This window comes from Salvelinus fontinalis, chromosome 7 (genome assembly GCF_029448725.1).
Source record: "Salvelinus fontinalis isolate EN_2023a chromosome 7, ASM2944872v1, whole genome shotgun sequence".
Taxonomy (NCBI): Eukaryota; Metazoa; Chordata; class Actinopteri; order Salmoniformes; family Salmonidae; genus Salvelinus; species Salvelinus fontinalis.
In genome coordinates this window covers 62,636,956-62,659,455 of record NC_074671.1, presented here as the reverse complement: position 1 = coordinate 62,659,455, position 22,500 = coordinate 62,636,956, and the positions used below count along the sequence as shown (strand labels likewise).

General features: G+C 43.4%; 2 protein-coding genes across 8 annotated transcripts in view; one reads left to right on the top strand and one right to left on the bottom strand.

The window, feature by feature from the left end:
• The window catches only part of LOC129859984 (dystrophin-like), a 186,264-nt gene extending 168,807 nt beyond the window's left edge, over window positions 1-17,457 (top strand). For 6 of the 7 annotated variants that reach the window (XM_055930280.1, XM_055930278.1, XM_055930285.1 and 3 more), the window contains 8 exons: window positions 1,542-1,580; window positions 4,327-4,392; window positions 5,387-5,452; window positions 7,859-8,017; window positions 8,729-8,972; window positions 11,742-11,856; window positions 12,037-12,126; window positions 15,259-17,457. In XM_055930280.1, coding sequence (XP_055786255.1) covers window positions 1,542-1,580; window positions 4,327-4,392; window positions 5,387-5,452; window positions 7,859-8,017; window positions 8,729-8,972; window positions 11,742-11,856; window positions 12,037-12,126; window positions 15,259-15,356 — 877 coding nt within the window. In that variant the 3' untranslated portion in view covers window positions 15,357-17,457. Of the gene's footprint in view, window positions 1-1,541; window positions 1,581-4,326; window positions 4,393-5,386; window positions 5,453-7,858; window positions 8,018-8,728; window positions 8,973-11,741; window positions 11,857-12,036; window positions 12,127-12,437; window positions 12,464-15,258 lie in introns of all 7 variants that reach the window. The other variant, XM_055930279.1, reaches the window with a different exon arrangement.
• A 73-nt stretch (window positions 17,458-17,530) lies between these two features.
• The window catches only part of spag17 (sperm associated antigen 17), a 35,827-nt gene continuing 30,857 nt past the window's right edge, over window positions 17,531-22,500 (bottom strand). The window contains exons 36-44 of the mRNA XM_055930426.1: window positions 21,449-21,496; window positions 21,236-21,338; window positions 20,831-20,924; window positions 20,604-20,696; window positions 19,699-19,859; window positions 18,739-18,917; window positions 18,484-18,544; window positions 18,249-18,396; window positions 17,531-17,986 (exon numbers count right to left, since the gene is read on the bottom strand). Coding sequence (XP_055786401.1) covers window positions 17,835-17,986; window positions 18,249-18,396; window positions 18,484-18,544; window positions 18,739-18,917; window positions 19,699-19,859; window positions 20,604-20,696; window positions 20,831-20,924; window positions 21,236-21,338; window positions 21,449-21,496 — 1,039 coding nt within the window. The 3' untranslated portion in view covers window positions 17,531-17,834. The remainder of the gene's footprint in view (window positions 17,987-18,248; window positions 18,397-18,483; window positions 18,545-18,738; window positions 18,918-19,698; window positions 19,860-20,603; window positions 20,697-20,830; window positions 20,925-21,235; window positions 21,339-21,448; window positions 21,497-22,500) is intronic.

Below are 22,500 nucleotides of genomic sequence, written 5' to 3'. Positions count from 1 at the left end.
TCACATCTGCCCTAAGGGACAGGGGCTGGTTTAGGTCTAACATCTGGCCTAAGGGACAGGGGCTGGTTTAGGTCTAACATCTGGCCTAAGGGACAGGGCTGGTTTAGGTCTAACATCTGGCCTAAGGGACAGGACAGGGCTGGTTTAGGTCTCACATCTGGCCTAAGGGACAGGGCTGGTTTAGGTCTAACATCTGGCCTAAGGGACAGGACAGGGCTGGTTTAGGTCTCACATCTGGCCTAAGGGACAGGACAGGGGCTGGTTTAGGTCTAACATCTGGCCTAGGCGATCTAGTCCCTTTCCCTGACTGCTAGACCACACACACAGTCACTGACACACACACACACACATAGACACATAGACACATACACATACACATAGACACATACACATAGACACACATGATAACTTAGCTCACACTGGCGGGTTGAATAATCAGTTGAGACAGAGAATGGAGAGAGATTCTCAGCCTGCCAAGCTAGCAGCCATGCAAACTAATGCATTCACTGTCACCTTGTCAGGATGCTGTGTGTCTCTCTCTGTGTGTGTGTGCCTGTGTATCTCTCGTGTGTGTGCGTGTGTGTCTGTGATTATGTCTACTTGTCCTTGGCCTGAATTGTTCATTGAGTGATTTCTTTAGTTGTCTTGCTCTGTTAAATTCAGATAGGTTTATTTGATGTCAGTGAACGCTCGTGTTTGTGTGTTTGTGTGTGTGTGTGTGTGTGCATGTGTGTGTGTGCGTGTGTGTGTGTGTGTGTGTGTGTGTGTGTGTGTGTGTGTGTGTGTGTGTGTGTGTGTGTGTGTGTGTGTGTGTGGTGTGTGATGCAGAGAAATCATGCGTCAGACATGCATGAATAAAGATGTATCTGTTGGAAGACCAAACAGTGAGTAGATCTGTCAGACAGTCTATTCCTTTTGATGCCATTATGCCTCTGATTCATTGGGATGTACCGTATAGAATCCCTATTCCATTATGCCTCTGATTCATTGGGATGTACCGTATAGAATCCCTATTCCATTATGCCTCTGATTCATTGGGATGTACCGAATAGAATCCCTATTCCATTATGCCTCTGATTCATTGGGATGTACCGTATAGAATCCCTATTCCATTATGCCTCTGATTCATTGGGATGTACCGTATAGAATCCAAATACACATAAAGAGACATGTTCACACACACACACACACACACACACACACACACACACAGACACACACACACACAGACAGACACACACACACACACACACACACACACACACACACACACACACACACACACACACACACACACACACACACACACACACACACACACACCACACACACACACACACACACACAGACATAACCAAATAAACCTGCTCTTATAAAACAACCCTGGTAATCTGTGTGTGTGTGAGAGGGGGGGGTGTGTGTGTGTGTGTGTGTGTGTGTGTGTGTGTGTGTGTGTGTGTGTGTGTGTGTGTTTGTTCTAATGTGTTTTGAGGTGAGGCCCTGCTTCTCATGTTCTCTGTCCTCATCTCCTCATCTTCCAGTCCTGTAACTCTGATCAACTTCTGGCCGGTAGATCATGCGTGAGTACCCCGCTCAGTATCACACACCAATACAGTACATATACACACACACACACGCATGCATATGCATACAGACACACACACACACACACACACACACACACACACACACACACACACACACACACACACACACACACACACACACACACACACACACACACACACACACACACACACACACACACACAGAATCATTACTGCCTGTTAGTTACAGTTATTTTATGTGGCTGTCAGTGTTTGTCAGTGTTCATGTACTCTGTGTGTGCTGCTGCTATTAAACCAGCACAACACAACGCAACTCATCCTGTCACTGTACTGTAGTCTATATGATGTTATAACTCATCCTGTCACTATACTGTAGTCTATATGATGTTATAACTCATCCTGTCACTATACTGTAGTCTATATGATGTTATAACTCATCCTGTCACTGTACTGTAGTCTATATGATGTTATAACTCATCCTGTCACTTTACTGTAGTCTATATGATGTTATAACTCATCCTGTCACTGTACTGTAGTCTATATGATGTTATAACTCATCCTGTCACTGTACTGTAGTCTATATGATGTTATAACTCATCCTGTCACTGTACTGTAGTCTATATGATGTTATAACTCATCCTGTCACTATACTGTAGTCTATATAATGTTATAACTCATCCTGTCACTGTACTGTAGTCTATATGATGTTATAACTCATCCTGTCACTGTACTGTAGTCTATATGATGTTATAACTCATCCTGTCACTATACTGTAGTCTATATGATGTTATATCTCATCCTGTCACTGTACTGTAGTCTATATGATGTTATAACTCATCCTGTCACTGTACTGTAGTCTATATGATGTTATAACTCATCCTGTCACTGTCACTGTACTGTAGTCTATATCATGTTATAACTCATCCTGTCACTATACTGTAGTCTATATCATGTTATAACTCATCCTGTCACTATACTGTAGTCTATATCATGTTATAACTCATTCTGTCACTATACTGTAGTCTATATGATGTTATAACTCATCCTGTCACTGTACTGTAGTCTATATGATGTTATAACTCATCCTGTCACTATACTGTAGTCTATATGATGTTATAACTCATCCTGTCACTGTACTGTAGTCTATATGATGTTATAACTCATCCTGTCACTGTCACTGTACTGTAGTCTATATGATGTTATAACTCATCCTGTCACTGTACTGTAGTCTATATGATGTTATAACTCATCCTGTCACTATACTGTAGTCTATATGATGTTATAACTCATCCTGTCACTGTACTGTAGTCTATATGATGTTATAACTCATCCTGTCACTGTACTGTAGTCTATATCATGTTATAACTCATCCTGTCACTATACTGTAGTCTATATGATGTTATAACTCATCCTGTCACTATACTGTAGTCTATATGATGTTATAACTCATCCTGTCACTGTACTGTAGTCTATATCATGTTATAACTCATCCTGTCACTATACTGTAGTCTATATGATGTTATAACTCATTCTGTCACTGTCACTATACTGTAGTCTATATGATGTTATAACTCATCCTGTCACTATACTGTAGTCTATATGATGTTATAACTCATCCTGTCACTGTACTGTAGTCTATATGATGTTATAACTCATCCTGTCACTATACTGTAGTCTATATGATGTTATAACTCATCCTGTCACTGTTCTGTAGTCTATATGATGTTATAACTCATCCTGTCTCTGTACTGTAGTCTATATGATGTTATAACTCATCCTGTCACTGTACTGTAGTCTATATGATGTTATAACTCATCCTGTCACTGTACTGTAGTCTATATGATGTTATAACTCATTCTGTCTCTGTCACTATACTGTAGTCTATATGATGTTATAACTCATCCTGTCACTGTACTGTAGTCTATATGATGTTCTAACTCATCCTGTCACTATACTGTAGTCTATATGATGTTATAACTCATCCTGTCACTGTACTGTAGTCTATATGATGTTATAACTCATCCTGTCTCTGTCACTGTGCTGTGGGTGCTAGGGGCTCTATAGAGCTCTGTGGTTCATATTGACATGACACTGTCTAGTGGACATGTTGAAGCGTGTGTTATCTGGATCATAACAGCTGACTTCTTTAGGTTTTAATCCCTCTGTGTCTTTCTCTTTCATTCTCTTCCACTCCTCTCTCTCTCCTCTCTCTCTCCTCTCTCTCTCTCTCTCTCTCTTCCTCTCTCTCCTCTCTCTCCTCTCTGTCTCTCTCTCCTCTCTCTCCTCTCTCTCCTCTCTGTCTCTCTCTCTCCTCTCCTCTCTCCTCTCTCCCCTCTCTCTCTCCTCTCCTCTCTCCTCTCTCCTCTCTCTCTCTCTCTCTCTCTCTCTCTCCTCTCCTCTCTCTCTCTCTCCTCTCTCTCTCTCTCTCTCTCTCTCTCTCTCTCTCTCTCTCTCTCTCTCTCCTCTCCTCTCCTCTCTCTCTCTCTCCTCTCTCTCTCTCTCTCTCTCTCTCTCTCTCTCTCTCTCTCTCTCTCTCTCTCTCTCTCTCTCTCTCCTCTCTCTCTCTCTCTCTCTCTCTCTCTCTCTCTCTCTCTCTCTCTCTCTCTCTCTCTCTCTCTCTCTCTCTCTCTCTCTCTCTCTCTCTCTCTCTCTCCTCTCCCTCTCCTCTTCCCCTCTCCTCTCTCTCTCTCTCCTCTCTCCTCTCTCTCTCCTCTCTCCCCTCTCTCTTCTCTCTCTCCTCTCTCTCTCCTGTCTGTAGGCCTGCGTCCTCCCCCCAGCTTTCCCATGACGACACCCATTCACGCATCGAGCATTACGCCAGCCGGTAAGATAAAGACACAACACTCACATGTATTTACGCAGTTAGACTAATCTCTCACCTACTGATTGACTGTAGAGTTACTGTGTCTGAGAGTATAGACTCACTCACTGAATGTTGAACTTTAGACCTAGTTACAACCAGATACAAACAGGCATTCTCGTGCAATGCTGATTCCACCTTCAGTAGAGGTTTTTCTCCCCCTGTTTACTAAACTAGTGAATCTTTACTCTGTAACCGTTTACCTGAGGCTTGTACCATGGTATTCACCCCAGAGTCCAGGGTCTACCACTGAATTGTCCTGGAACAATAGAGATGGTATTCACCCCAGAGTCCAGGGTCTACCACTGAATTGTCCTGGAACAATAGAGATGGTATTTACCCCAGAGTCCAGGGCCTATCACTGAATTGCCCTGGAACAATAGAGATGGTATTCAGCCCAGAGTCCAGGGCCTATCACTGAATTGCCCTGGAACAATAGAGATGGTATTCAGCCCAGAGTCCAGGGTCTACCACTGAATTGCCCTGGAACAATAGAGATGGTATTCAGCCCAGAGTCCAGGGCCTATCACTGAATTGCCCTGGAACAATAGAGATGGTATTCAGCCCAGAGTCCAGGGCCTACCACTGAATTGCCCTGGAACAATAGAGATGGTATTCAGCCCAGAGTCCAGGGTCTACCACTGAATTGTCCTGGAACAATAGAGATGGTATTCAGCCCAGAGTCCAGGGTCTACCACTGAATTGTCCTGGAACAATAGAGATGGTATTCAGCCCAGAGTCCAGGGTCTACCACTGAATTGTCCTGGAACAATAGAGATGGTATTCAGCCCAGAGTCCAGGGTCTACCACTGAATTGCCCTGGAACAATAGAGATGGTATTCAGCCCAGAGTCCAGGGTCTACCACTGAATTGCCCTGGACAGTGCTGCTCCTTCTGTACTAATGGTAGTGAAATGAGTGGAATGTGACTACTGAAATGAATTTGTCTCTCCCCACAGGTTAGCTGAAATGGAGAACCGTAATGGATCTTATCTGAATGACAGTATCTCACCCAATGAGAGCATGTGAGCCCACCTCTTCCTCTTTCAATCCTGTCGTTGATTGGCTTGCTTTGTGAATTGGCTCAGTGGGTTACGTATGAAGCTGTGTTGTCTCTGTGAGGTGGGTTCTGTCTAGAGCAGTCATGAGTAACACTTGGAGAGTCTCCTACGGATGGTTTTTAAAGGTTCAACTAACTATCACACAAACTGTTCAACTAACTATCACACAAACTGTTAAACTAACTATCACACAAACGTCATGGGTAACACTTGAAGAGTCCCCATTGCATGTATTTTAAATGTTCAACTAACTATCCACTAAACCGAACACGCTGGATATTTAAAATGTTCGTCTAACTATCACACAAACTGTTCATCGAACACGCTGTTGAATATCAACAAAGTTACAGTTTGAGCATCTATAGACCATCTATAGACCATCTATAGACCATCTATTGACCATCTATAGACCATCTATAGTTATAGACCATCTATAGACCATCTATAGACCATCTATTGACCATCTATTGACCATCTATAGTTATAGACCATCTATAGACCATCTATAGACCAACTTTTGACCATCTATAGACCATCTATAGACCATCTATAGTTATAGATCATCTATAGACCATCTACAGACCATATCTAACTATAGATCATCTATAGACCATCTATAGACCATCTCTAACTATAGATCATCTATAGACCATCTATAGACCATCTATTGACCATCTATAGACCATCTATAGACCATCTATAGACCATCTATTGACCATCTATAGACCATCTATAGACCATCTATAGACCGTCTATAGTTATAGACCATCTATAGACCATCTATTGACCATCTATAGACCATCTATAGTTATAGACCATCTATAGACCATCTATTGGCCATCTATAGCTATAGACCATCTATAGACCATCCATAGCTATAGACCATCTATTGACCATCTATAGACCATCTATAGTTATAGACCATCTATAGACCATCTATTGACCATCTATAGTTATAGACCATCTATAGACCATCCATAGCTATAGACCATCTATAGACCATCTATATACAATCTATAGCTATTGACCATCTATAGACCATCTATAGCTATAGATCATCTACAGACCATCTATAGCTATAAAACATCTATAGACCATCTATAGCTATAGACCATCTATAGCTATAGGTATAGACCATCTATAGACCATCTATAGACCATCTATTGACCATCTATAGACCATCTATAGACCATCTATAGTTATAGACCATCTATTGACCATCTATAGACCATCTATAGTTATAGACCATCTATAGACCATCTATTGGCCATCTATAGCTATAGACCATCTATAGGCCATCCATAGCTATAGACCATCTATTGACCATCTATATACAATCTATAGCTATTGACCATCTATAGACCATCTATAGCTATAGATCATCTACAGACCATCTATAGCTATAGACCATCTATAGACCATCTATAGCTATAGGTATAGACCATCTATAGACCATCTATAGACCATCTATTGACCATCTATAGACCATTACAGACCATCTATAGCTATAGACCATTTATAGGTATAGACCATCTATAGACCATCTATTGACCATCTATAGACCATCTATAGCTATAGACCATCTATAGACCATCTACAGACCATCTATAGCTATAGACCATCTATAGCTATCATTGGCTGCTTTCATAAATCTCCTCCAATCCCTGTCTGTGCACACGACAGCTATCTTAACATATATTTGATAAGTCCTTTCTCAGAGCGCAGAACAAGTGTTAGAGGCTTAAGGTTTGAGCGACTGATAAGTGGGATACCTGGTATTATTACAACTATTCCCAGACAGACACACAGAGACGGTGAGAGATAGATACAGAGAGAGAGCCCAGCACATGCTGGATATGTTGAATTGAAACTATTCCATTACTTCTCCATTTTCACCATCAACAGTACAGCCAGAATGATATCACAACGTTAACCCTACCCCCAAGCCAACAGCCAGAATGATATCACAACGTTAACCCTACCCCCAAGCCAACAGCCAGAATGATATCACAACGTTAACCCTACCCCCAAGCCATCAGCCAGAATGTTATCACAACGTTAACCCTACCCCCAAGCCAACAGGTCTACATCTCAAAGGATAAGTATTTGTCAGAGTGGATAATTGAACATTGAATTGAATCAAATATAATTGAATACTGAACAACAATCTGTGGTAAATGTGTCAATTTATAGCTGGTTGTCTCCACTCTGTCTCTCTGGCTCTCTGTCTTTGTGGCACTGAAAATGAATGTTGTTAGTTGACTGACTGGCCGTTGTGAGGCTGTTAGGTGTGACTGGCAGCTAATAGCAACCTCTCTCTGTGTGTATGTCCCCCCCTCTCCTTCTCCCTCCCTCATTCTATCACTGTAGTGATGATGAACACCTGTTGATTCAGCACTACTGTCAGAGTCTGAACCAGGGCTCTCCCCTCAGCCAGCCACGCAGCCCTGCCCAGATCCTCATCTCCATGGAGAGTGAGGAGAAGGGGGAGCTGGAGCGGGTGCTCAACGACCTGGAGTCAGACAACAGGTGAGGGGAACAGTGTGACACAGTCATACCAACTGATCCCAACACAGACAAACTGATGTAGACAAGCTTCTCCATCGAACGTCCATGTTGGATCCAGACGATTCTACAGTTGTCAGACAGTCGGTTTACGGTTGTCTTGTGGGATGATAGGTCGTCACTAGTAACCACAGCCACAAAGTCATAAACCCCACCTATTTTATTTTTTAAAATCTAATTTTAAACCTAACCCTAACCTTAACAACACTGCTAACCTTATGCCTAACCTTAAATTAAAACCTAAAAGGAATTTTTTTTTATCATGAAATTTGACGATATTATAGCCAATTTTGACTTTGTGGCTGTGGTAACTAGTGGAAACTGAGTTGATAGTGAGGTTTTTGGATCTAGGCCAGGTTACTGTAAAGCACTTTGTGACTGATGTTGTTGTAAAACAGATACAAAATAGGGATTAGTTGACTAGACTGAGCTGAGTTAGCCTGGGTACCAGTCTGTTTGAGGTAATATTCAACTCCTTGGTAAATCACGGAGTGGAATATTAGGAAACAGGTTCTGGATTTCAGGCTAGAGTCGAGTCCCGTTGTGTACATGTCAGCCAAGTGCCTTGCTCAAGGGCATATCAACAGATTTTTCACCTAGTCGGCTCGGGGATTCGAACCAGTGACCTTTCGGTTACTGGCCCAACGCTCTTAACCGCTGTCCGCTCCCTCTCAGGAAGCTACAGGCTGAGTATGACAAGTTGAAGAAGGCCCACGACCACAAGGGTCTGTCCCCGCTCCCCTCACCCCCGGAGATGCTGCCCGCTTCGCCCCAGAGCCCCCGGGACGCCGAGCTGATCGCCGAGGCCAAACTGCTGAGGCAGCACAAAGGACGGCTGGAGGCTCGCATGCAGATCCTGGAGGACCATAACAAACAACTGGAGTCACAGCTACACCGGCTCAGACAGCTACTGGAACAGGTACTGAAACACACACTGTACACACACACACTATACACACAGTATACACACAGTATACACACTGTATACACACAGTATACACACAGTATACACACTGTACACACAGTATACACACTGTATACACACAGTATACACACTGTACACACACTATACACACTGTACACACAGTATACACACAGTATACACACTGTATACACACAGTATACACACACTATACACACTGTATACACACAGTATACACACTGTATACACACAGTATACACACTGTACACACACTGTACACACACTATACACACAGTATAGACACTGTATACACACAGTATACACACTGTACACACACTATACACACTGTACACACAGTATACACACACTATACACACAGTATACACACACTATACACACACTGTACACACAGTATACACACTATACACACACTGTACACACACACACTATACACACAGTATACACACACTGTACACACAGTATACACACAGCATACACACACACACTATACACACACTATACACACAGTATACACACAGTATACACACACACACACACACACACACAGTATACACACACACACTATACACACAGTATACACACACACACTATGCACACAGTATACACACAGTATACACACAGTATACACACACACACTATACACACACTATACACACACTATACACACACTATACACACAGTATACACACAGTATACACACACACACACAGTATACACACAGTATACACACAGTATACACACACACACTATACACACACTATACACACAGTATACACACAGTATACACACAGTATACACACAGTATACACACAGTATACACACACACACACAGTATACACACAGTATACACACAGTATACACACAGTATACACACACACACACACACACAGTATACACGCAGTATACACACAGTATACACACACACAGTATACACGCAGTATACACACAGTATACAGAAAGGACACACACATGCGAGTCTGTTTGTCTATATATCCATCTATCCTACATGACCAAAAGACAGTGGACACCTGCTCGTTGAACATCTCATTCCAAAATCATAGACATTAATATGGAGTTGGTCCCCCCTCTGCTGCTATAACTGCCTCCACTCTTCTGGGAAGGCTTTCCACTAGATGTTGGAACACTGCTGCAGGGACTTGCTTCCATTCAGACACAAGAGCATTAATGAGGTTGGGCACTGTTGTTGGGTGATTAGGACTGGCTCGCAGTCGGCATTCCAATTCATCCCAAAGGTGTTCAATGGTGTTAAGGTCAGGTTCTCTGTGCAGGCCAGTCAAGTTCTTCCATACCGATCTCGAAAACCATTTCTGTATGGACCTTGCTTTGTGCATTGGGGCATTGTCATTCTGAAACAGGAAAGGGCCTTCTCCACAAAGTTGGAAGCACAAAATCGTCTATAATGTCATTGTATGTTGTTCCTTCACTGGAACTAAGGGGCGTAGCCCGAACCTTGAAAAACAGTCCCAGACCATTATTCCTCCTCCACCAAACTTTACAGTTGGCACTATTCTGGCAGGTAGCGTTGTCCTGGCAGCCACCACACCCAGATTTGTCCTTTGGAATGACAGATGGTGAAGCATGATTCATCACTCCAGAGAATGTGTTTCCACTGCTTCAGAGTCCAATGGCGGCGAGCTTTACACCACTCCAGCCGACTCTTGGCATTGCGCATGGTGATCTTAGGCTTGTGTGCTGCTGCTCAGCCATGAAACCCCCTTTTATAAAGCTCTCGACAAACAGTTCTTGTGCTGGAACTTGGTAGTGAGTGTTGCAACCGAGGACAGATGATTTTTACACGCTAAGTGCTTCAGCACTCGGCGGTCCTGTTCTGTGAGCTTGTGTGGCCTACCACTTCCCGGCTGAGCCGTTGTTGCTCCTAGATGTTTCCACTTCACAATAACAACAACAGTTGACCGGGGCAGTTCTAGCAGGGCAGAAATGTTGCATGGTTGTGTGCTTGATTTTATACATGTCCACATACTGTTGTATATACACTGTGTCTGTCTCCAGACTGATGAGTGTGTGGGATAATGCCTGTGTCTGTCTCCAGACTGATGAGTGTGTGGGATAATGCCTGTGTCTATCTCCAGACTGATGAGTGTGTGGGATAATGCCTGTGTCTGTCTCCAGACTGATGAGTGTGCGGGATAATGCCTGTGTCTGTCTCCAGACTGATGAGTGTGTGAGATAATGCCTGTGTCTGTCTCCAGACTGATGAGTGTGTGGGATAATGCCTGTGTCTGTCTCCAGACTGATGAGTGTGTGGGATAATGCCTGTGTCTGTCTCCAGACTGATGAGTGTGTGGGATAATGCCTGTGTCTGTCTCCAGACTGATGAGTGTGTGGGATAATGCCTGTGTCTGTCTCCAGACTGATGAGTGTGTGGGATAATGTCTGTCTCCAGACTGATGAGTGTGTGGGATAATGCCTGTGTCTATCTCCAGACTGATGAGTGTGTGGGATAATGCCTGTGTCTGTCTCCAGACTGATGAGTGTGCGGGATAATGCCTGTGTCTGTCTCCAGACTGATGAGTGTGTGAGATAATGCCTGTGTCTGTCTCCAGACTGATGAGTGTGTGGGATAATGCCTGTGTCTGTCTCCAGACTGATGAGTGTGTGGGATAATGCCTGTGTCTGTCTCCAGACTGATGAGTGTGTGGGATAATGCCTGTGTCTGTCTCCAGACTGATGAGTGTGTGGGATAATGCCTGTGTCTGTCTCCAGACTGACTCCAAGGTGAACGGTACAGCCCTGTCCTCTCCCTCCACCTCGTCCCAGCGCTCGGACACCAGTCTGCCTCTGATGCGTGTAGCAGGCAGCCAGACTACAGAGACTATGGGTGAGACTGGAACTCCACTCAGGACAATATCACCAGCTATGAGCCCACTGGACCAGACTGGTTGTTACAGTGTTATGTCATCTGTTGGGACGCTCTGGTCAGGTTGATGCTGTACTGGTTTTAAAAATACGTTTCCCTATGAAGTCTTTGTACTGGTTGTAATCATTTTCTTTGCTGTAGGTGACGATGAGCTGTCGAGTCCGTCCCAAGATGCATTGGGGCTAGAGGAGGTGATGGAGCAGCTAAACAACTCCTTCCCACACAGCCAAGGTAGGACACACACACACACAGCCAAGGTAGGACAGACACACACACACACAGCCAAGGTAGGACGCACACACACACACACACACACACACACACACACACACACACACACACACACACACACACACACACACACACACACACACACACACACACACACACACACACACACACACACACACAGAGCCAAGGTAGGACGCGCACACACTACACTTTGACCTCTTGAAGTACATGGACCCTTTTCCTCTCAGTCCTCTGATTGTTCCCTCCTTTCTCTTTGTTCCCTTTTTCCCTGTTCTGTTTCTGTGACCCAGGAGGTCGAAGGGGAAACCAATGAGAGGTCAGTGGGGTCACCAGCCCCGTCTACTGTACCCTCCTCTCCTGGCCAGTTCTCCCTCCTCTTCTCTCCTCTCTCTATTTCATTCCTCTCTATTCCTCTCTATTCCTCCCTATTCCTCTCTATTCTTCCCTATTCCTTTCTATTCCTCTCTATTCTTCCCTATTCCTCTCTATTCTTCCCTATTCCTCTCTATTCCTCTCTATTCTTCCCTATTCCTCTCTTCCATATTCCTCTCTATTCCTCTCTATTCTTCCCTATTCCCCTTCCCTATTCCTCTCTATTCTTCCCTATTCCTCTCTATTCTTCCCTATTCCTCTCTTCCCTATTCCTCTCTTCCCTATTCCTCTCTATTCCTCCTATTCCTCTCTATTCTTCCCTATTCCTCTCTATTCTTCCCTATTCCTCTCTATTCCTCTCTATTCTTCCCTATTCCTCTCTTCCATATTCCTCTCTATTCCTCTCTATTCTTCCCTATTCCTCCCTATTCCTCTATATTCTTCCCTATTCCTCTATATTCTTCCCTATTCCTCCCTATTCCTCCTATTCCTCTCTATTCCTCCCTATTCCTCTCTATTCCTCCCTATTCCTCTCTATTCTTCCCTATTCCTCTCTATTCTTCCCTATTCCTCTCTATTCCTCTCTATTCTTCCCTATTCCTCTCTTCCCTATTCCTCTCTATTCTTCCCTATTCCTCTCTTCCCTATTCCTCTCTATTCTTCCCTATTCCTCTCTTCCCTATTCCTCTCTATTCCTCTCTATTCTTCCCTATTCCTCTCTTCCCTATTCCTCTCTATTCTTCCCTATTTCTCTCTTCCCTATTCCTCTCTTCCCTATTCCTCCCTATTCCTCTCTATTCTTCCCTATTCCTCTCTATTCTTCCCTATTCCTCTCTATTCCTCTCTATTCTTCAATATTCCTCTCTATTCTTCCCAAATCCTCTATATTCTTCCCTATTCCTCTCTTCCCTATTCCTCTCTATTCCTCTCTATTCTTCCCTATTCCTCTCTATTCTTCCCTATTCCTCTCTATTCCTCTCTATTCTTCCCTATTCCTCTCTTCCCTATTCCTCTCTATTCTTCCCTATTCTTCCCTATTCCTCTCTATTCTTCCCTATTCCTCTCTTCCCTATTCCTCTCTATTCTTCTCTATTCTTCCCTATTCCTCTCTTCTCTATTCTTCCCTATTCTTCCCTATTCCTCTCTATTCTTCCCTATTCTTCCCTATTCCTCTCTATTATTCCCTATTCCTCTCTATTCTTCCCTATTCCTCTCTTCCCTATTCCTCTCTATTCTTCCCTATTCTTCCCTATTCCTCTCTATTCCTCTCTATTCTTCCCTATTCCTCTCTTCCATATTCCTCTCTATTCCTCTCTATTCTTCCCTATTCCCCTTCCCTATTCCTCTCTATTCTTCCCTATTCCTCTCTATTCCTCTCTATTCCTCCTATTCCTCTCTATTCCTCCCTATTCCTCTATATTCTTCCCTATTCCTCCCTATTCCTCCTATTCCTCTCTATTCCTCCCTATTCCTCTCTATTCCTCCCTATTCCTCTCTATTCTTCCCTATTCCTCTCTATTCTTCCCTATTCCTCTCTATTCCTCTCTATTCTTCCCTATTCCTCTCTTCCCTATTCCTCTCTATTCTTCCCTATTCCTCTCTTCCCTATTCCTCTCTATTCTTCCCTATTCCTCTCTTCCCTATTCCTCTCTATTCCTCTCTATTCTTCCCTATTCCTCTCTTCCCTATTCCTCTCTATTCTTCCCTATTTCTCTCTTCCCTATTCCTCTCTTCCCTATTCCTCCCTATTCCTCTCTATTCTTCCCTATTCCTCTCTATTCTTCCCTATTCCTCTCTATTCCTCTCTATTCTTCAATATTCCTCTCTATTCTTCCCAAATCCTCTATATTCTTCCCTATTCCTCTCTTCCCTATTCCTCTCTATTCCTCTCTATTCTTCCCTATTCCTCTCTATTCTTCCCTATTCCTCTCTATTCCTCTCTATTCTTCCCTATTCCTCTCTTCCCTATTCCTCTCTATTCTTCCCTATTCTTCCCTATTCCTCTCTATTCTTCCCTATTCCTCTCTTCCCTATTCCTCTCTATTCTTCTCTATTCTTCCCTATTCCTCTCTTCTCTATTCTTCCCTATTCTTCCCTATTCCTCTCTATTCTTCCCTATTCTTCCCTATTCCTCTCTATTATTCCCTATTCCTCTCTATTCTTCCCTATTCCTCTCTTCCCTATTCCTCTCTATTCTTCCCTATTCTTCCCTATTCCTCTCTATTCCTCTCTATTCCTCTCTATTCTTCCCTATTCCTCTCTATTCCTCTCTATTCCTCTCTATTCTTCCCTATTCCTCTCTATTCTTCCCTATTCCTCTCTATTCTTGCCTATTCTTCCCTATTCCTCTCTATTCTTCCCTATTCTTCCCTATTCCTCTCTATTCTTCCCTATTCCTCTCTATTCCTCTCTATTCTTCCCTATTCTTGCCTATTCTTCCCTATTCCTCTCTATTCTTCCCTATTCCTCTCTATTCTTCCCTATTCTTGCCTATTCTTCCCTATTCCTCTCTATTCTTCCCTATTCCTCTCTATTCTTCCCTATTCCTCTCTATTCCTCTCTATTCTTCCCTATCTCTCATATTTCTTGGTGCATTTAGTGTTTGTTCGAGGGGGAGCGGTTGTTTACTTGAGTATTTTAAGAAATGCATTCAATAGTGTTTAATATTTGGGTGAGAGTGTCTGTCTGTCTGTCTGTCAGTCTGTCTGTCTGACGGTCCCTTCTGTCCCTCCTCTCCAGGACTGAGTGTAGGCAGTCTGTTCCACATGGCAGATGACCTGGGTCGAGCCATGGAGTCATTGGTCAACGTGATGACGGACGAACAGAACGGCGAGTAGCGGCAGACGAGGGCCCGCCCCTTACCCACTCCCCAACCAACCCCCCCCCCCCCCGCATGCTTTTCTAGTCAAAACAACTGGATTGGACACGTTTACAAAGAGAAAAATACATATATTTTTGTGAAGGATCAGCATTACAAAACTTGTAGATTTCAGTAGTTTCTTAAACGTATTGAAAATGGTTTTATTAACAAAAGGCAGGTTTTTAAACTTCTATGCAATTGTATAAAAAAATAAGAGAAAGGAAAAAGTATGTGTAAATCTTGTGAACGTATTTCCATGTCTTTGTATGGAGCGCATTTCACAACATTTGTATCAAAAAGAAAGATTGTAAACATAAGGGTGCTTTATATTACAAAACTATGTTTATTATAACAACAAAACATGATATACTGTAAAGGCAATGCAGTCGTCCTGTGCCCTTTCAGCGTAGAGAGACTGACTGTGTGTATGTATGCACGTTTGTGTGTGTCTTGGTACGCAAGGATGTGTGTGTGTGTGCGTGTGACGTGTGTGAAGGTAATCTATTTTCCACATTGCATTATAGCTTTTGCTTTGGGCTGATACACCTTTTGTTGTTTATCAAACCATCCATCCATCCATAGGTCATAGGTCATCTTTTTCTTTAGTAGTGTCTGTTTGATGATCATAATATGATTCTATGCCCTTTGCCCGCATTCACCGCAGCTCTGGTCCACTCCTATGTGTTGAATCTACCATGAGGACCCATAGAGCACATACTGAAAGGGCCAATCTGGGATATTAACAGCCGTTATTGTTGTTTTTCAAATTAAGGATTGGGCCTTTAACACTGACAGAAAGAAAGTAATAGTGCTGTTTTAATAGCTATTCATAGTGCTTTTGTAGGATTATGGAATTTAATTTAATACCATTTAAAATAGAGCTACGGTACAGTGTGACATTCAGCTGTTTGTAATCCTGAGATGATTTTATTGATTTGAAATCTATTTGATTTGATCTGAGTTCTCTCCTAGTGTGATTGGGAGTGTTTTAAGATACAAGTGTATGATTCTAGAACGCCCGGTAATGCAAGCTCTACCTCGTTTTAATTGGTCAAAACCCAACTTTCACATTCTTTTTCATTCTGATCCATCCCCTATTTCCCTTCCTAAGAAGGTGCAGAAAATATTCTACTGTAGCTGGATGCCATCTTAAAGAATCCATCCATGTTTTGAAATGGAGGAGTGACTCCCTCCAGATACGTACACTGTAGTGTCCTCAGCATAGCTGGATGCCATCTTAAAGAACCCATCCATGTTTTGAAATGGAGGAGTGACTCCCTCCAGATACGTACACTGTAGTGTCCTCAGCATAGCTGGATGCCATCTTAAAGAACCCATCCATGTTTTGAAATGGAGGAGTGACTCCCTCCAGATACGTACACTGTAGTGTCCTCAGCATAGCTGGATGCCATCTTAAAGAATCCATCCATGTTTTGAAATGGAGGAGTGACTCCCTCCAGATACGTACACTGTAGTGTCCTCAGCATAGCTGGATGCCATCTTAAAGAACCCATCCATGTTTTGAAATGGAATGACTCCCTCCAATCTGAATGTGTTCAGATACAGACACTGTACTGTCCTCAGCGGTTCATTAAGACATAGAAATGAAATGTCAGACATGTTAAGGAAACTGGACCAGGGTGCACTACTGTTATTCATCCTGGACAGACTAGAGTTGATCTTCTGTGTGATAATGCATTTGTTTTGTTTCATTTGTGTGTTCCTTTATGGAATTGCATGCTGTGGGGCGTCAGTGTGTGTGAGATCACAGTTGATTAAATATTCCCATGCTTATTTAAAATCCAACCAATTGAAGGTATTCTTCATGATTATATTATAGTTTCATGACAACACCTTTGTATTTGTTTTTGCACCATGGTATAGCAGCATGATCAAAGATAATGATTCATTAATCCAATACACTGCGTTATTCATTTCTAACCCTGGAGTTGTATTATCCATCTTTTTCAATAACTCATTTATTTCACAACATATCAAATTCCACCAAATATATGCCTTACTACTGTATTATAAAATGCTTTACTGTGTCTATCAATAAAGCGGTGATGTTGACTTGAGCTCCCTCCTTGTCTTTCTCTAAAGCCATTTCACACACACACCACCTCACTCACAGGAAAAACAAGGAATGTGTTATATCACGGTTCTTTATTGCTAAGATTCATTGTATTCTATTCAACAGCCATCGAACAACGGCAGAATGTGACTAAAGCACGATGAAAGTAGTTTTATATAAGTTTTCTCAATCCGTCTGATTGAATTTCACCTGGAAGTGGAAGGAAAAGATAACGTTTCAGTGGGGAGTGAGCGTTTGTAAAACCCTTAACAGCCCTTAGCATCCGTTAGACATGACTTCCTGTTCTTATACCATGGCATTGTTGAATACTGGTTTCTGATTGGCTTGAAGGGCATTCTAGAGAGTGATTAGTTCCAGTGTTCAGATGGTGGAGAGAAGAGGTCTGCGAGGGAGGACCACTCCACGTCTGACTGAGGGGGTGGAGGAGATGAGACGGACCTTGGATACCCCTGTCTGGAGCCCGTTGGTATGATCCTTGGTCCTGGTGTCATACAGACGCTCGGGGAGGATGGGTGAGACCACTTGTTAAGGAGGGGACAACAGAGACTATCGCTGCTTTCACTGAGAGAAACTTTGACCTTTGCCATTAGCTCTAAAAACCAATCATGTCCTCACTTTAGCTGTTCTATAACCATTACACTACTATTTGTAGATCTCTCACTGCACAATGAAAACATCACTGAGGCTACCAACTATAGGAAATATTGATAACCCTAGGAAGTTATCAGTAGGGGACTAAATAAAATGGGACTAAAAGCCATTTGAGAAGGATATTAGCTAAGACAGGCAGGTAGAAGATCTCAGTCTCAGTCTTGATGTGGATGTGGTGGGAGATGTAGACCTCTCCCTCTGCAGACTCCTCCAGACCTATAGTCATGGCACACAGCTCCACCTGAAGCTCAGTCTTCATCCCAGCAGCCACCTGCAACAAAGGTCAGGGGTCAATTTAGTCATATCAGGAAGTGAATAGCTGACTACGGTAACTATCACTCTGTTCAGTAGAACTCACAGGTCCAGGGGTGTAGATGACTCTGATTCCAGTACCAGGGGACGGCTGTTTCACACTGAACCTAAAGTACCACAACACAGAACAGGCGCTGAACTTACCAGAACATAGACGGAGAAGAACACACCCTGACGACCAAGACCTTAAACCTTGTCATTTTCACTGCTCCACCATCTTGGACAGACATGTCCACAAACAGCCACACTAGTTGTTCATGGATCTGTTTCTATCTATGTACCGGTAGGTGTCTGGTCTGACCTGCAGGTGTGGAAGCCCACGTTCTTCATGAGCACGGGGACGCTGTAGGTGCAGCCCTCCTTAAGGGCCCCAAACTGGACCTCTGCTGGGAGGAGCTCAAACCCCCGTGGGACGAGCTGCCCCCCCGTCACAGACGCAGTCTTCACCTTCCTCCTCACCGGCTCCTCTACACACAGGAACTGAGAGCCAGACTCGTGTTAGGCCCCCTTGGTAATGCCTAGGCTCTAGCTCAGTAAGCTATGACTTATTGAACTGGCAGGACAGATACATTAGTGTTAATCGACCAGAAGACTCGTGTTATCTCCCTGGGCTACAGCCTAGGCTTTAGCTCAGCAGGATAACACCGTCTTGTGGCGTCTAGAAGACCCAGGGCTACATTAAATCCATATCGCGAAAGATCCACGTTATAGCGGCACTAAAATGTGCAAGGTCATTTCCGACTGATCCGACATATGCAGTGTTTCCCGTGAAAGCAGTCTCCGTGAACATTGCCCTTTAAATTTCAATGGCGCTAGAGCTCAGATCATCCATGAAACAGATTATATCTAAGGCCCCAGCCCACACTCCCATCAATTCACAACATTCACACCTACAGTCACACACTTCCCATATGTCCCCCAGCTCACTCCCATCAATTCACAACATTCACACCTACAGTCACACACTTCCCATATGTCCCCCAGCCCACACTCCCATCAATTCACAACATTCACACCTACAGTCACACACTTCCCATTTGTCCCCCAGCCCACACTCCCATCAATTCACAACATTCACACCTACAGTCACAAACATTTCCTCAATCGACATATGCACCTCTCACTGGGTGGGTGAGGAACACTAGTGTGTGCACCCGTGTGCGTGTGTGTGTGTGTGTGTGTGTGTGTGTGTGTGCGTGCGTGCGTACGTGCGTGCGTGCGTGCGTGTGTGTGTGTGCGTGTGTGTGCGCGTGTGTATTACCTGCTGGTTGGGCACGCTGAAGGGTTTGGAGCTGAGGATGGAGGCTGGCAGCTTGACTCTGTGTCTGCGTGGGTTCCCTGCCACGTCCACCTGGGTACTGCCAGGCTCAATACCACCGCCATGCTGCTGCTTCACTGTAGAGACACCATGAGAGCCGTCCCCTACAGGAGAATACACACAGATCTACATATCAGTAACAGAGTAACAGATACAAGACCGTGATGAGGTGACTGATTTATATACAGTAGGAGTCTGCAAACTGTTGGGGAAATGGTGTTTGACCAAATAGAATGCTATTTGGCATGTTAGTCATTCAGCAGACGCTCTTATCCAGAGCCACTTACAGTTAGTGCATTCATCTTTAGAAGGCAAGGTGGGACAACTTTTAACTACCAACTTGAATAAATGTCTGATTTTCAAGGTATTCCAGTACTTGAATTTCAGAGTGCCAAATTCAAGCACCTTGTGCGAACCCTGCCTACCAGACATGCCACCAGGTGTCTTTTCAAAGTCCCCAGGTCCACAACAAATTCAAGCACCTTGTGCGAACCCTGCCTACCAGACATGCCACCAGGGGTCCAGAAAAACGAAAGTCCACAGATCCAGAAAAACTAAATAAAGCAATACCTCACGGCACAACGCCACAGTACACACCTACTTGTTGTGTGTATGTACTGACATGTATGTGGAACTGATAGATGCACACACACACACACACACACACACACACACACACACACACACACACACACACACACACACACATTAAGGTTTTTAAATGTATGCAAATTGTAAAGTCATTTGTCTGCAATGTCTTTTTCGTTATAACTCGAACCCCAGTAAGACTAGCTGTCGCCACTCTTACCCTAACACTAACCCAAGTCTAAGTCGTGTACTGAGCAGACCTGCAGTTTGAGGGGTGGGGTTGGTGGGTCTCCTAGGCAGCGCATCACTTCCTGCTGCGTGAGAGGGCGTGGGGTTCAAAGGTCGCTGGGCTGCTTCAAGAACACACACAAAAACAAATAACATGCAAAACAGGGTCACTTTCTTAATGAAGGATACGATGACACAATGCTTCAATACTGTATAATCAATATCATTAGTATTGTTATAAATGTCGCCTAGCTTGAACCTGTCTCTCGAGGGGCATCCTTGAGGTAGTTCTGGGAGTTGGGAGTCTTGGGGAATGGAGGAAGGTCCTGAGACAGAGATCTCATATCAGGGACCTGACGGGAAAACCCAGAGAGTTGTTTTATATACATACAGTAGCTGAGCTGAATACAATCTGCAACAGAGAGACAACAGAGAGAGAGGCACACAGTGCAGCTTATATTAACCTCCTCTGTACCAAACCAGATGCTAGGCTAGTAGCATTGGGAAATATTGTCTAGACGCTTTTTTCCAATTGAGATTAAGTTTATAAATTGACTGGCTGGGCTGTGGGACAATGGATGTGTATTAATGAATCTAATGGAACTGTTAACAGGCATTACGTAGCTGTGCTGAATACAATTCATTGATGAGAAAGCTGTGTCACCTCCGAGTACTCAAAAGCTGCTTCTTTCTCTGAGTGGAAATAAGGAGGAATGATTCTGTTCCTTAGAGCCTCTCTGTAAACCTTCTCCTCGTCCAGCTCCTGTCTGAACAGTACAGCAACATTAAAACATTCATTAATAACATAAATATTCCTGGGAAAAGATGTGAATGTCCACTATATCAGTTCTATAACACAGAGCAGTTAGTTAGTTACCTGTGTTGCTCTATCCTGCTCTTCCACATCGGTTCCTCTTCACTGAAGCTGTAAAACAGGAGATTGTATTATGATGAGGAGATAATGGAAAAGGTTCAAAGCTGGAAATATTTATGTTCATAGCTTAACTGAACCCATTAGTACAGGGGAAAATAAGACACCTACTAATAAGAGACTCATGAGAAAGATGACCTACAGATCTAGGATCAGGTTAGTTATGATACAGATCTAGTTATGATACAGATCTAGGATCAGGTTAGTTATGATACTGATCTAGTTATGATACAGATCTAGTTATGATACAGATCTAGGATCAGGCTAGTTCAGATACTGATCTAGGACCAGGCTAGTTATGATACAGATCTAGTTATGATACTGATCTAGGACCAGCCTAGTTCTGATACTGATCTAGGACCAGGCTAGTTATGATACTGATCTAGGACCAGGCTAGTTATGATACAGATCTAGTTATGATACTGTTCTAGGACCAGGCTAGTTATGATACAGATCTAGGACCAGGCTAGTTCTGATACTGATCTAGGACCAGGCTAGTTCTGATACTGATCTAGGACCAGGCTAGTTCTGATACTGATCTAGGACCAGGCTAGTTATGATACAGATCTAGGACCAGGCTAGTTATGATACTGATCTAGGACCAGGCTAGTTCTGATACTGATCTAGGACCAGGCTAGTTATGATACTGATCTAGGACCAGGCTAGTTCTGATACTGATCTAGGACCAGGCTAGTTATGATACTGATCTAGGACCAGGCTAGTTATGATACTGATCTAGGACCAGGCTAGTTATGATACTGATCTAGGACCAGGCTAGTTCTGATACTGATCTAGGACCAGGCTAGTTATGATACTGATCTAGGACCAGGCTAGTTCTGATACTGATCTAGGACCAGGCTAGTTCTGATACTGATCTAGGACCAGGCTAGTTATGATACTGATCTAGGACCAGGCTAGTTATGATACTGATCTAGGACCAGGCTAGTTATGATACTGATCTAGTTATGATACTGATCTAGGACCAGGCTAGTTATGAT